Here is a 15,103-nt window from a genome sequence, read left to right as displayed (position 1 = left end):
TGAAAAAATATTAGAAAAAAACAGATCCACTGTGATTTTCTAATTAAATGTGGGTATTAATAATTATTTTAAATAATTAATATACATTTTTATAAATAAAAAAGTAATATAATTAAACTGTAAAAAAAATTCCAATCTTAGCATGCTTGACTATCATCAAAAGTAACGAATCACACAAAAATAATAAAATGTAACAGATTTCAGTGACATTTGACTTTATTTTGTAAGACTAATGTTTTAAAATATATTAATTTGAGTTATAGACCCAACATCAGTAATAAAACTGTTTTTGGTTTATATTGTAATTATCATAGATATATCTCTTACCATGACAACTGGGTAGCACTCTGTTCCAACCAGGCCGCCCATCATCTCCCATGATACATGTAAGTGTTGAATATCCTTGTAAAACATATCCAGCATCACAGTAATAGGTGACCGTTGACCCCAGTTTATAATCCATTCCAAGCTTAGTCCCATTCATTATATTCCCAGGATCAAAACATGATTCTCTTAGTTTAGCTGCAATCAAAATATAGTTCAAACAGATTAGCTTATAATCAAAACATAACAAATATATATTGAGAAAACTATTCAGGATGTTAAATAAGAAATAAAAAACGAAACAAAAAAAAAACAGAATGTTGGTTATTCATGCATGAAAGAATAATTTTAATATTTTGCATTAGTTATCATTATCTAGAGGACATTAGATTAAAATCACAGTTTAGTTTAGGGCTTTAGCTAAATTTATGATGTGCTATTCTCATGTGCTGTATATTTTAAATGCATAACACATTATTATATCAATTAACTCTAACTTTAAAAAGTTGGCAATTGCAATTATTTTCAGTTATTTTACTAAGGAGGCAAACAATTAGACAGAATTTTTAATTAGAAAGCAGAGTTTGCAAGATTTAAGTTAAAATAGCAATGGAAGTTGCCATATTCTATTTGAGCTATTTTGCTCTAAATTTAAACAATTCATGATTTTCTTCATCACAATTTACTATTACTTGTGTTAATTTAAAGTACAATTTAAATACAAAACTTGTTTTTCTTATTTGTTAAACAAGATTTTCACCTGTTTTACATTTAGTACATCTGGAAATATGTTTTTTTTTACTCTTCTAAGGCAGGAAAACATCTCATCCCCATATGCTAGGCAAACATTATAAATTACATATCTTTTTGTTATATTACAATTTGTATATTATCTGGAACTAGATATAGTAAAATGTGTATATCATCACTGAAATAAAAATAAAATAAAAAATTAACTGACACTTAAAATGTATTCTTTTGGACTCTCTCTCTCTCTCTCTCTCTCTCTATATATATATATATATATGATGTGCAGTCTCTATATACTATTATCGAACATGAAAGAGGCTGTAGAGCTGTAAAATCCATTTTAGAAAGACACAATAAGATGAAAGAGGAACAGATACATTTTATAATTGAAGGTATATTTTTAATTCTAAATAACAATTATTTTTGGTTTAAAGATTCGTTTTACTTACAAAAGAATGGTACAGCAATGGGGACCAGGTTCGCGCCCAGCTATGCCAATCTCTTCATGACGGAATGGGAAGAGAGAATGGTATGGAGCGGGCATGGCTGGATGGAGAACCTGGTCGCCTATTTTCGCTATATTGATGATCTCCTTTTTATTTGGAAGGGCCCTATTTCTACGGCTAAACTATTTTTAGACTTTTTAAACACAAATGATGATGGTATAGTTTTAAAAGCGGATTTTAGTAAGACTAATGTAACTTTTCTGGATTTGGACATTTTTATCCATGATATGAAAATTAACACAAAAACTCATTTTAAACCGGTTCATGTTAATAATTTTATTGGAAGGGACAGTTGCCACTACAGGAGTTGGCTGGATAGTATTCCTAAAAGCCAATTCCTTAGATTAAAAAGAAATTGCTCAGATGCTGAAACTTATAAAACCCAGGCGAATATGATGAGTAAGAAATTTATTGAAAAAGGCTATAATGAAGAAAAAATTGAGAAGACCCTGGAAAATATTACAAGTTTAGATAGAAAAGATCTCTTAATCCAAAACAATGGTCCAAAAAATATTAAAAATAATGGGACGGATTTCATATTGCCCATTGTCCTTGACTATAATAATAAGAATAAACAAATAAAAAAATTAATTCGGAATAATTGGCACCTCTTGAAGGAAGACCCTATATTAGGAAAGATTATCCCAGACCGTCCAAGAATTATATTTAGAGGAGCCCCAAACCTGAGAATGCACCTTACACAAAATTACACAAAACAGAAAAAGTCTGAAGCAATAAATAATTTTATGAAACACAAAAATTGATTTTTTTAGATGTAACTGTTGTGTAGCATGCAGAAAAACTAGTAAAACTAACCGATGTATTTATAATTTTAAATCAAATAACACAGATAAAAGTTATAATATCAAGGACACAATTACATGCATGAGTAAAAACGTCATATACCTGTTAGAGTGTCCTTGCGGACTACAATATGTAGGTAGAACCATAAGACCATTAAAAATCAGAATTGGTGAGCATTGCCGCAACATAGAAAAAGGACTAAAAACCCACTTGGTCTCCTCACACTTTGAGCTACACGGCAATGATCCACGTCACCTAAAATTTATGGGTATTTCAAAATTGTCTAAAGACTGGAGAGGTGGTGATATAATTAATAAATTAGGAAAGAAAGAAATGGAGTGGGTCTATTTTCTAGACACACTCCACCCTAAAGGTTTAAATGCAGATTTCGACCTTTTTAACTTTTTATAGTACGTATATTGGAATATTATTTATATTTTCTATGCATTTTATTTTAATTTTTTATTTTAAATATATATATATATATATTTTTTTTTTACACCACCTCTCAAGTACCACTTTAAGATTTTTTATGCATGGTTCACTTTATGCATGTCCATTTTTTATATTTTTATATGTATATTTGTTTTATATATACCTATACTATTTGTTCATATTTTTACTTTATGTAAAAACACCATTGCCCCTCGTGTAGGAATATGCCCTTGCTGTCTCTCTTTTACTATAATTACCTGTTTTTGTTTGTGCATATTTTCCTATGTTTTATATTCATAATTATGTTTGTTTATCTCTTTAATATAAACTAAGGTGTTTTTTGAGACATTATTTTGCTTATTTATTTACTTATGATTCTTTCCCTTCCGTGTATCTCATATTCAATATCGGCATTTTGCCGAGCTACATATCCCATGTTACTGTGCATTGCGATACGTCACTTCCGGGTGACGAAATTATATCTATGAGAAAGAGGACACTATGAACTACATGCCCCATAAGGCACCAGGAGCCACACTAACATCATTTCCTGTATTACATACAACACAAACGGCGGGAGACTACATGTCCCAGCATGCCACGGAACGATATGATGACGTCACTTCCGGGCGACGTGCGCGAACCGGAAGTAGGAAGCAAAACCACATCAGGATTTAATTTCATCAATCAGGAACCCCTATATAAGCGGATTTTACCCAGACTTGGACTTGATACTTCTGAAGAAGCCCTAGACTGGGCGAAACGCGTTAAGTAGTTGATTTTATATATATTTGTTATATTTTATACTCTAATAAAGCTATAGTTTTTACTATTTTATCTGCTGTTCCTGATTTTCCTGAATCCTGATTTATATCCGTTGGTGGGGATCATACCATACCAGAGCAAGATATTTGCTCCAAAATTTGTAAGTAGGATATTTTTCCTTTTTATCAACACTGTTTGCAATACATGCTATACTATTGGATCCTATCTCTATATTTTTTTCCATATACTACTGTGGAGGATTGGACCGCGCACTGCACCATCACTTGACATCCCGAGACGGGGATTGTACCGTCTAGGCGCTATACGGCAGAGCTCTGAGTAGCTCTGCAAAGTGTGAGTTAGTCTTTTATAAAGTTTTAACCACTTTTACTTGCCTGATATACTGCACTATTATTATTTTGTATTTTTTATTGAAGGTTCCATACATTCCTTGTTATAGGACTATTTGTATGTATACGATTTTATTATTACTTGTACTGTTTGGGCGCGGTTTACCACTATTTTTCTTGTTTGTTTCACTATTCTGAGTAGGCATTGGGAATTCCTGCTCGGTTCACTGCTGCCCACCTTTAGTTTATTTAGTGAGCGCCTATTCCTCTTGTTTTTTAATATATATATATATATATATATACACTGCTCAAAAAAATAAAGGGAACACTTAAACAACACAATATAACTCCAAGTCAATCACACCTCTGTGAAATCAAAATGTCCACTTAGGAAGAAACACTGAGTGAAAATCAATTTCACATGCTGTTGTGCAAATGGGATAAACAACAGGTGGAAATTATAGGCAATTAGCAAGACACCCCCAATAAAGGAGTGGTTCTGACGGTGGTGACCACAGACCACTTCTCAGTTCCTATGCTTCCTGGCTGATGTTTTGGTCACTTTTGAATGCTGGTGGTGCTTTCACTCTAGTGGTAGCATGAGACGGAGTCTACAACCCACACAAGTGGTAGTGTAGCTCATCCAGGATGGCACATCAATGCGAACTGTGGCAAGAAGGTTTGCTGTGTCTGTCAGTGTAGTGTCCAGAGCATGGAGGCACTACCAGGAGACAGGCCAGTACATCAGGAGACATGGAGAAGGCCGTTGGAGGGCAACAACCCAGCAGCAGGACCACCAGCTCCGCAAGGAGGAACAGGAGGAGCACTGCCAGAACCCTGCAAAATGACCTCCAGCAGGCCACAAATGTGCATGTATCTGCTCAAACGGTCAGAAACAGACTCCATGAGGGTGGTATGTGGGCCTGACGTACACAGGTGGGGGTTGTGCTTACAGCCCAACACCATGCAGGACGTTTGACATTTGCCAGAGAACACCAAGATTGGCAAATTCGCCACTGGCACCCTGTGCTCTTCACAGATGAAAGCAGGTTCACACTGAGCACATGTGACAGACGTGACAGAGTCTGGAGACGCCGTGGAGAACGTCCTGCTGCCGGCAACATCCTCCAGCATTACCGGTTTGGCAGTGGGTCAGTAATGGTGTGGGGTGGTATTTCTTTGGGGCGCTGCACAGCCCTCCATGTGCTTGCCAGAGGTAGCCTGACTGCCATTAGGTACCGAGATTAGATCTTCAGACCCCTTGTGAGACCATATGCTGGTGCGGTTGGCCCTGAGTTCCTCCTAATGCAAGACAATACTAGACCTCATGTGGCTAGAGTGTGTCAGCAGTTCCTGCAAGATGAAGGCATTGAGGCTATGGACTGGCCTGCCTGTTCCCCAGACCTGAATCCAATTGAGCACATCTGGGACATCATCTCTCGCTCCATCCACCAATGTCACGTTGCACCACAGACTGTCCAGGAGTTGGCAGATGCTTTAGTCCAGGTCTGGGAGGAGATCCCTTAGGAGACCATCCGCCACCTTATCAGGAGCATGCACAGGCATTGTAGGGAGGTCATAGAGGCACGTGGAGGCCACACACACTACTGAGCCTCATTTTGACTTGTTTTAAGGACATTACATCAAAGTTGGATCAGCCTGCAGTGTGTTTTTCCACTTCGATTTTGAGTGTGACTCCAAATCCAGACCTCCATGGGTTGAAAAATTTGATTTCCATTTTTTTATTTTTGTGTGATTTTGTTATCAGCACATTCAAGTATGTAAAGAACAAAGCATTTCAGAAGAATATTTAATTAATTCAGATCTAGGATGTGTTATTTTTGTGTTCCCTTTATTTTTTTGAGCAGTATATATATATATATATATATATATATATATATATATATATATATGACAAGACCAATCTCGCCACATTGCATTGGAGGAGCCTGGTTGCCTCTGGACTATGGCCCAATGTTTAAAAGTATTCCTTTTCGCCTCCAGAAAAGGCTTGTTCGTGCCTTTCTGCCCGGCGGTCGGGAGATTCAATCTACCGACCTAACACACGAACGACTGGACCACCTGGGAGCTGGAGTGTGTCGGCAATTTACCTTCCAGAAGCTGCGGTTAATGGCAGCTTAATTGACGAATACTGGGTGGCCTCTGTTCGTTTGCCGAACACGTGGCGGCGGCTATTTTAAACACGCGAAAGACCAGCGGTGTTCGGCCAGAATTCTATGGAACTAGAAACGGACACTATTTGGCACGAACACCGCTGAAGACGCCGACCTCCCTTCTCGTGCGGTAGAAAGCTCACGAACGTCCCTGTATTCGGTACTTTTGACATGAAAAGCCATACCCAAGATAGCCATCCCGTGGAGTCTATTCGTATGGGGAACAGACTATGTGAACACTTTGACTCCACGACGATTGAACTGTATGCATAGCATCTGAGCGCTATTCTGTAGTTTTGTGCGCTCAGATCCCAGCTATCTGGGGACACGTTAAATGCCTGTATTATAGTATAATATTGCAAAGTTATGTATTTTTATGCATTTTGTTATTGTCACTCAAAATCGCGTTTAGGCTCTGTCCTGGGAGATAATTGAATTACTTCACAATTATCTCCCGGGCAGAGCAGAGGGTCCTGGGTAATTAAAGGGGAATGTGTGTAACTCCGTGATTGGTTGTTACAATGTCCTTGTCACAGTCTCCCATTTGGTCCCCTAGGGGAGTGTCCACCAGGTGGGAGACCTGCATAAATACCGGGCAGGTAGCCCACACTAAAGCAGATCCCCTACTGACCTTCAACACGGAGCTTTGTCTCGTTTTTGGGGGAATTCATTTGTATGGTTTGACTATTGGCTAGTTCGGGAGTGTAAATCAATTTGTATGGTTTTTCCCGTTCGTATGTATGGAGTGTTCGTATGTTTGATAGGCTTCATATGGTTCCGGTTCGGGAGTTTGGGAAATTCATGTGTTTCTCCGTTTGGGAGATTGGTGTTCTACAGTAGCTGCCTGTATCTCTGGAAGGGAAGTGTGGCGAAACCAACTTCGCCACTGTGAACTGGAGAAGCCTGGTTGCTAGCCTCCTGCCCTGCGACTATGGCCCCTGGACATATTGTACTGTAAAAACTATATTTGGGCATGTAATAATTTATATTACTGCTACTGGGCCTTTAAGAGCCATCCGTGGACCTATTGGGACTTTTGGGATACTGTACCTTTAAGACTGTGGAGCGTATTACAGTAATCCTGCCTTTAATCCTTTAATGTCATGTATGTATTTATGTGTGCAGTTAACCTGGGTTATATATATGCAGCATTCATCTGATTGTTCGGTAGAATCACTCCATTCATTGTATTGAGGAAACTACCGAACAACCAGACCACCCAGGACTAAGTGTGCCTCCAATTACCATTTGCAACAATGTTGCAAACGGGTAATTGGCAATCAGTGTAGTGTGGTCTTTGTCCTCTGGGTGGCCGCCATTCGGGAAACGAACACGTGGCGGCGGCCATCTTAAACTACCGAACAGCGGAGTTTTGCCGTCGAGCGTCTGGAACTGAAAACGGACACTCGACTAGGCAAACACCGCTGAGACCTCCAGACTTCCAGGATTTCGTGGGGAAATTACCGAACGGCCCACCGTTCGGTAGAAAGAAACGCACGAACTAGGGGATTCCTGCGAATCCCCCTTAGGCTCCATAACCCAGGCAATTCGTCTGTTTCGTTCCCTTTTCTGTGACCGACCGCAGGGCCAAAATGCATGGAACTGTTTTCGGATACTTTACCCATGTGGTCGGTCAAAACTTTGCCTGCCCATAACTCCCGAACGCTTTATCCGAATGGGCTGATTTTAACATATGTTGTTCCTCCAGACTAGGGCTATAATCGATTTGTGGATGTACCCCAAGTATTTAGGGTACATCCAAAACTTGGGTAAAACTATGTCCTTGTTAATTGTGTTAACAGATATGTTGGAGGGAGGAGATGTGTGGGTTGTACCTTAAACTGGATTGGTGTACTGTAAACCCCTCCCTTGCATGGGAGAATCTCATATAAGCCTGTGTGTGAATAAATCAGTGTTGTTGCTGTTTAACCCTGAAGCTGGAGTGTGTCTCTTTCTTGGGGGGAAGGGGACTGTATGCCGACTGCCAGGAGTGTAAGCTGTTCGTATTGCTTTTCCTGTTCGGCTGCTCCCAGGGTTCGTGTGTCTGCTGTTCGAGAATTGGTGAATTTGTGCAGTTTGGGAGTTCGGGAAGTTGGTGATTATAGTAGCTGCTGGTCTATCTAAAGGGGATTATCGCCTAAACGGATTTTTCCCCTTTTATGCTGAAACGGTCCGCAACAATTGGTGGCAAGCGGCGGGATCGTTCCTACAACCAGAGGGACAGCTACAGACAACACCATTCCTGGATTACAAAGTGAGGGCAACGCCAGTACCCGTACAGCGCCCCTATCTACAAAGGAAACCAACTTCAGCAGAGCAAGCATGGCACCCAGCTACCCTCAGGAGGCGTTTGACAAAGAGTATGCCTCGCGGATGGCTTTCGTTACATTTGTCCCCTCTGAGAAATTCATGCAGTGGGTAAGGAGCCAGGTAGACGAGTACCTGCGGTTCATGGCAGATCCAGCCAAAGGTATCGGTCGCCCTATACAGCGGCAGTGTGTGTCCCAGGGAGCAGAAGGTGCAGTCCTTTCTCCCCAGCGGCAGTGTGTACCGCAGGGAGCTGAAGGTACCGTCCTTCATCCCCAGCGGCAGTGTGTACCCCAGGGAGCTGATGGTGTCGTCTATCCTCTCCAGCGGCAGTGGGTAACCCAGGGAGCTGATGGTGTCGTCCATCCTCCCCAGCGGCAGTGTGTAACCCAGGGAGCTGATGGTGTCGTCCATCCTCCCCAGAGTCAGGCTGAGTTACAGGGGGCAGAGGTAGCTGTTCCTGCCCCCAAGCAGCAAAGTGATATGCCAGGAAGGCAGTGTGAAGTGAAGGGAGCGGAGAGCAGCGTCCTCCCTCCCCAGCGGCAGTGTGTACCCCCGGGAGCTGATGGTGTCGTCCATCCTCCCCAGCGGCAGTGTGTGTCCCAGGGAGCAGAAGGTGCAGTCCTTCCTCCCCAGCGGCAGTGTGTACCCCAGGGAGCTGATGGTGTCGTCCATCCTCCCCAGCGGCAGTGTGTGTCCCAGGGAGCAGAAGGTGCCGTCCTTCCTCCCCAGCGGCAGTGTGTACCCCAGGGAGCTGATGGTTTCATCCATCCTCCCCAACGGCAGTGTGTGTCCCAGGGAGCAGAAGGTGCAGTCCTTCCTCCCCAGCGGCAGTGTGTACCCCAGGGAGCTGATGGTGTCGTCCATCCTCCCCAGCGGCAGTGTGTGTCCCAGGGAGCAGAAGGTGCAGTCCTTCCTCCCCAGCGGCAGTGTGTACCCCAGGGAGCCGAAGGTGCCGTCCTTCCTCCCCAGCGGCAGTGTGTACCCCAGGGAGCTGATGGTGTCGTCCGTCCTCCCCAGCGGCAGTGTGTCCTGCAGGGAGCAGAGACAGTCAGTCTCGCACCCCAGCAGCAGGACAAGAGAAGGAAAGGGAAGACAGCTGGTCTCCCTTTCCACCAGCAGAGAGAGTGTCAGGGAGAGGAGCCTGCTAACCCCTCTCCCCAGCGGCAGTTCACCGTCCAGAGAGAGGAGCTTGTTACACCCTCTCTCCCACGGCAGCCTAACCCACCAAGGGGAGATGTTAAGCCCCACATCTGTGCAGATGGGACCGTAGTCTCTGCACTTACAGCACCAGGGGTAGGGACGGTCGGTCCTGTCCCCCAGCCACAGAGCAATATATCCCAAGGGGAGACAATCTGTCTCCAGCAACCAGGCTCCAACCAGACTACTCCCGTGGTAGTGCTGGCAACAGGACAGAGTACCGCTGGTCTCTGCCCCCTCAGCAACCCATCAAGGCAGCCTATCAGTCCCCCACACAGCCGTGGTGAGGCACCTGAACCTGGACAAAATTCTCCCTCACCCAGGTGTAGTAACTGTTTATTGTGGGTGGGCTGCCCTGCTGTTTCTGTTTTGTGGGTGGGTTGCTGGACTAACCAGGGCACTGACCGGCAGGAGGTCAGATACCCTGTTAGTCTAATTGGTAAAGGGGAGAATTGTGGCGAAACCAACTTTGCCACTGTGAACTGGAGAAGCCTGGTTGCTAGCCTCCTGCCCTGCGACTATGGCCCCTGGACATATTGTACTGTAAAAACTATATTTGGGCATGTAATAATTTATATTACTGCTACTGGGCCTTTAAGAGCCATCCGTGGACCTATTGGGACTTTTGGGATACTGTACCTTTAAGACTGTGGAGCGTATTACAGTAATCCTGCCTTTAATCCTTTAATGTCATGTATGTATTTATGTGTGCAGTTAACCTGGGTTATATATATGCAGCATTCATCTGATTGTTCGGTAGAATCACTCCATTCATTGTATTGAGGAAACTACCGAACAACCAGACCACCAAGGACTAAGTGTGCCTCCAATTACCGTTTGCAACAATGTTGCAAACGGGTAATTGGCAATCAGTGTAGTGTGGTCTTTGTCCTCTGGGTGGCCGCCATTCGGGAAACGAACACGTGGCGGCGGCCATCTTAAACTACCGAACAGCGGAGTTTTGCTGTCGAGCGTCTGGAACTGAAAACGGACACTCGACTAGGCAAACACCGCTGAGACCTCCAGACTTCCAGGATTTCGTGGGGAAACTACCGAACGGCCCGCCGTTCGGTAGAAAGAAACGCACAAACTAGGGGATTCCTAGGCTCCATAACCCAGGCAATTCGTCTGTTTCGTTCCCTTTTCTGTGACCGACCGCAGGGCCAAAATGCATGGAACTGTTTTCGGATACTTTACCCATGCGGTCGGTCAAAACTTTGCCTGCCCATAACTCCCGAACGCTTTATCCGAATGGGCTGATTTTAACATATGTTGTTCCTCCAGACTAGGGCTATCTGGAGATATTGGATTTGTGGATGTACCCCAAGTATTTAGGGTACATCCAAAACTTGGGTAAAACTATGTCCTTGTTAATTGTGTTAACAGATATGTTGGAGGGAGGAGATGTGTGGGTTGTACCTTAAACTGGATTGGTGTACTGTAAACCCCTCCCTTGCATGGGAGAATCTCATATAAGCCTGTGTGTGAATAAATCAGTGTTGTTGCTGTTTAACCCTGAAGCTGGAGTGTGTCTCTTTCTTGGGGGGAAGGGGACTGTATGCCGACTGCCAGGAGTGTAAGCTGTTCGTATTGCTTTTCCTGTTCGGCTGCTCCCAGGGTTCGTGTGTCTGCTGTTCGAGAGTTGGTGAATTCGTGCAGTTTGGGAGTTCGGGAAGTTGGTGATTATAGTAGCTGCTGGTCTATCTAAAGGGGATTATCGCCTAAACGGATTTTTCCCCTTTTATGCTGAAACGGTCCGCAACAGGAAGCTCTCCTAAACGGCTGTTAACCCCTTTTATGCCCGGGGTGCCGTTACAATTGGTGGCAAGCGGCGGGATCTTTCCTACAGCCAGAAAGACAGCTACATGAGACACCATTTCTTTGGATTTTACAATTTGAGGGCAACGCATGTCTCAGTACAGCGACCCTGACAGCACCAGGATGGAACCAGCAGTGGAGTACAGATACTCCCTGAGAGAGTATGACCATATGGTGTGGTTTCACCTAAGCTTCTTTGGACTCGATCCACTGGAGAGATCTGTGCGGTTCGTGAGGAACGCAGTGTTCGCAATTCTGCTAGACAGCGCAGAGAGAGAGGGCCAGCTGGCACGTTGTGATGAACTCCAGCGGCAGGTACAGTTATGGGAAGAGGAGAGCACAGTCTCCATTCTCCAGCGGCCGTGTGATTTATTGGGAATTAGGAGCCCAGTCTCCATTCCCCAGCGGCAGAGAGATGTATTGGGAATTGGGAGCCCAGTCTCCATTCCCCAGCGGCAGGCTGAGTTACAGGGGGCAGACATAGTTGCTTCTGTCCCCCAGCAGCAGAGTGAATTCCAGGGAATTGGGAGCCCAGTCTCCATTTCCCAGCGGGAGATACAGCAGGGAATTGGGAGCCTAGTCTCCATTTCCCAGCAGCAGAGTGTCCTACAGGGAATAGAGAGCCGAGTCTCCTTTCCCCAGCAGCAGGACTCTGTATTGGTAGCAGAGACAGTCGGTCTCCCTCCCCGTGGCTGGAAGTATTGTTACCTCCTCTCCCCAGCGGAAGCTTAATGTACCAGGGGGAGACAGTAAGCCCCACAACCATGCAGATGGGACCGTGGTCTCTGCACTAACAGCACAGGGGGTAGGGACGGTCGGTCCTGACACCCCACGACAGAGCTGTTTAGCCAAAGGGGAGACAGTCGGTCTCCAGCAGCAGAGCTGTGTATATAAAGGGGAGACAGTCGGTCTCCAGCAGCAGAGCTGTGTATCTAAAGGGGAGACAGTCGGACTCCCCCTCCTACAACCAGGCTCCAACCAGGCTACTTTCACGGTAGTGCTGGCACCAGGGCAGAGTACCGCTGGTCTCTGCCCACTCAGCAACCCACCAAAGCAACCTACCAGCCCCCTGCACAGATGTGGTGAGGCACCTGGACCTGGACAAAGTTCTCCTCTACCCAGGTGCAGTAACCATTTATTGTGGGTGGGCTGTACTGCTGATTGTGTTTTGTGGGTGGGCTGCTGGACTAACAAGGGCACTGACCGGCAGGAGGTCAGATACCCTGTTAGTCTGTTGGAAAAGGGAAGAGATGTGATGAGAACAATCTCGCCACATTGAATTGGAGGAGCCTGGTTGCCCGCCTGTTGCCTCTGGACTATGGCCCCATGTTTAAAAGTATTCATTTTCGCCTGCAGAAAAGGCTTGTTCGTGCGTTTCTGCCAGGCGGTCGGTAGATTCAATCTACCGACCTAACACACGAATGACTGGACCACCTGGGAGCTGGAGTGTGTCGGCAATTTACCTTCCAGAAGCTGTGGTTAACGGCAGCTTAATTGACGAATACTGGGTGGCCTTTGTTCGTTTGCCGAACACGTGGCGGCAGCCATTTTAAGCACGCGAAAGACCAGCGGTGTTCTGCCAGGATTCTATGGAACTAGAAACGGACACTATTTGGCACGAACACCGCTGAAGCCGCTGACCTCCCTTCTCGTGCGGTAGAAAGCTCACGAACGTCCCTGTATTCTGTACTTTTGACACGAAAAGCCATACCCCAGATAGCCATCCCATGGAGTCTATTCGTATGGGGAACAAACTATGTGAACACTTTGACTCCACGGCGATTGAACTGTATGCATAGGATCTGAGCGCTATTCGGTAGTTTTGTGCGCTCAGATGCCAGCTATCTGGGGACACGTTAAATGCCTGTATTATAGTATAATATTGCAAAGTTATGTATTTTTATGCATTTTGTCATTGTCACTTAAAATGGCGTTTAGGCGCTGTCCTGCGAGATAATTTAATTACTTCACAATTATCTCCCGGGCAGAGCAGAGGGTCCTGGGTAATTAAAGGGGAATGGCTATATGTGTAACTCTGTGATTGGTTGTTACAATGTCCTTGTCACAGTCTCCCATTTGGTCCCCTTAGGGAGTGTCCACCAGGTAGGAGACCTGCATAAATACTGGGCAGGTAGCCCACATTAAAGCAGATCACCTACTGACCTTCAACACGGAGCTTTGTCTCATTTTTGGGGGAATTAATTTGTATGGTTTGACTATTGGCTGGTTCAGGAGTGTAAACCAATTCGTATGGTTTTTCCCGTTTGTATGTATGGAGTGTTCGTATGTTTGATAGGCTTCATATGGTTCCGGTTTGGGAGTTTGGGAAATTCATGTGTTTCTCAGTTCGGGAGATTGGTGTTCTACAGTAGCTGCATGTATCTCTGGAAGGGAAGATCTCCTAAATGGCTGTTAACCCCTTTTATGCCCGGGGTGCCATTACAATATATATATATATATATATATATATATATACACATTTGTGATGGGAAATTATGAGGCAAATATTATAAAGAATAGTCTCATCATTTAAAAAATCTCTGTAAACTCAATTAAACTTAAATACAATCCCTAAATTTGCTGAAAAAGACCGTTAAGTTTATAATCTAAAATAATCCACTTTTACATTATATTTTTTTTGTATGTTATAAGCACTCTGCAGCTAATGGCAAAAGGGTTATGTGGGGGCAGGTATCTAAAGTCTTTGTGTATTTCAAGAAGAGAGCTTAAATTCTTGTTGTAAATGCAAGATCACATCATGTCCTTTTCACTTCATTATATCATTTGGAAAGACTACTTAACAAAAATGTATAGAAAAATACATTAGTCTAAAAACTAAAAAGATTGTACAGTAAAATTAATAAAATATTAAATAGAAAATGTACCTTTGTACTCTAGATGGAAACCAATGAAGCTCACTGATCCATCACTTCGAAAACCCAAATGCATGTTGTTCGAACTACTTTCTATTCTCTCCGGTAATTTACTATCTTGGAAGCTTCCAATAAGTGGGCTGTTCACATCTGGACCATCATATATATAGAGGAAATCATAGTTTGGCTCTATGCTGAAACTGGAAAAAAAATTGAAAATGTAATAATAATTAAAATAAATAGTAAACAGGATTTTGTTTTCATTACATATATTGTTTTGAGTCAGCAATATTTTAAGGAAATAAATGTTTTGTTTCATTTGCATCTTTTTACGTTTTCAAAATGTTGAAAGATATTATTATTATTACGATTATTAAACAGATAAGAACAAACAATATAACATTAATTGCTTCATTTGCAAATACATTTCATTTAAAGTTGCCTTTTTACCAAGTACACAAAAATACTTAATACACAACTCATTTAGCAATGTTAACAGTTCTTGAAATACACTTGCAAATGTGGTTGTCAGTGCACACACATTATGTAATGCTAAAGAATACGAATAACAAATGGACCGATTGAATTTTGATTAGAGAAGTATTAAAACTTTGATTCAGTAAAACAAAAAATTATATTTTCAAGCCGCTTGACACAGGAGCCTGTGTAGAGATGACATGTTTAACAGTGACTTGGCACAGCCCAACCTCAATTACCCACACACATATTAGGAAACATTATACGGAGTGTGAAGTTCCCTGTTGTGACATCACAAGGATAGCGGTGGTGGAGGGTGA

The 15,103-nt window shown here is 43.3% G+C and overlaps 1 protein-coding gene across 1 annotated transcript in view; it reads right to left on the bottom strand.

Moving 5' to 3' along the window:
* CSMD3 (CUB and Sushi multiple domains 3) overlaps positions 1 to 15,103 on the bottom strand; it is a 1,213,223-nt gene that overhangs the window by 415,692 nt on the left and 782,428 nt on the right. The window contains exons 31-32 of the mRNA XM_063451130.1: positions 14,319 to 14,506; positions 328 to 522 (exon numbers count right to left, since the gene is read on the bottom strand). Coding sequence (XP_063307200.1) covers positions 328 to 522; positions 14,319 to 14,506 — 383 coding nt within the window. The remainder of the gene's footprint in view (positions 1 to 327; positions 523 to 14,318; positions 14,507 to 15,103) is intronic.

The sequence above is a fragment of the Pelobates fuscus genome, chromosome 4 (assembly GCF_036172605.1).
Source record: "Pelobates fuscus isolate aPelFus1 chromosome 4, aPelFus1.pri, whole genome shotgun sequence".
Classification (NCBI taxonomy): Eukaryota; Metazoa; Chordata; class Amphibia; order Anura; family Pelobatidae; genus Pelobates; species Pelobates fuscus.
This window is presented reverse-complemented; position numbering and strand designations above follow the sequence as displayed.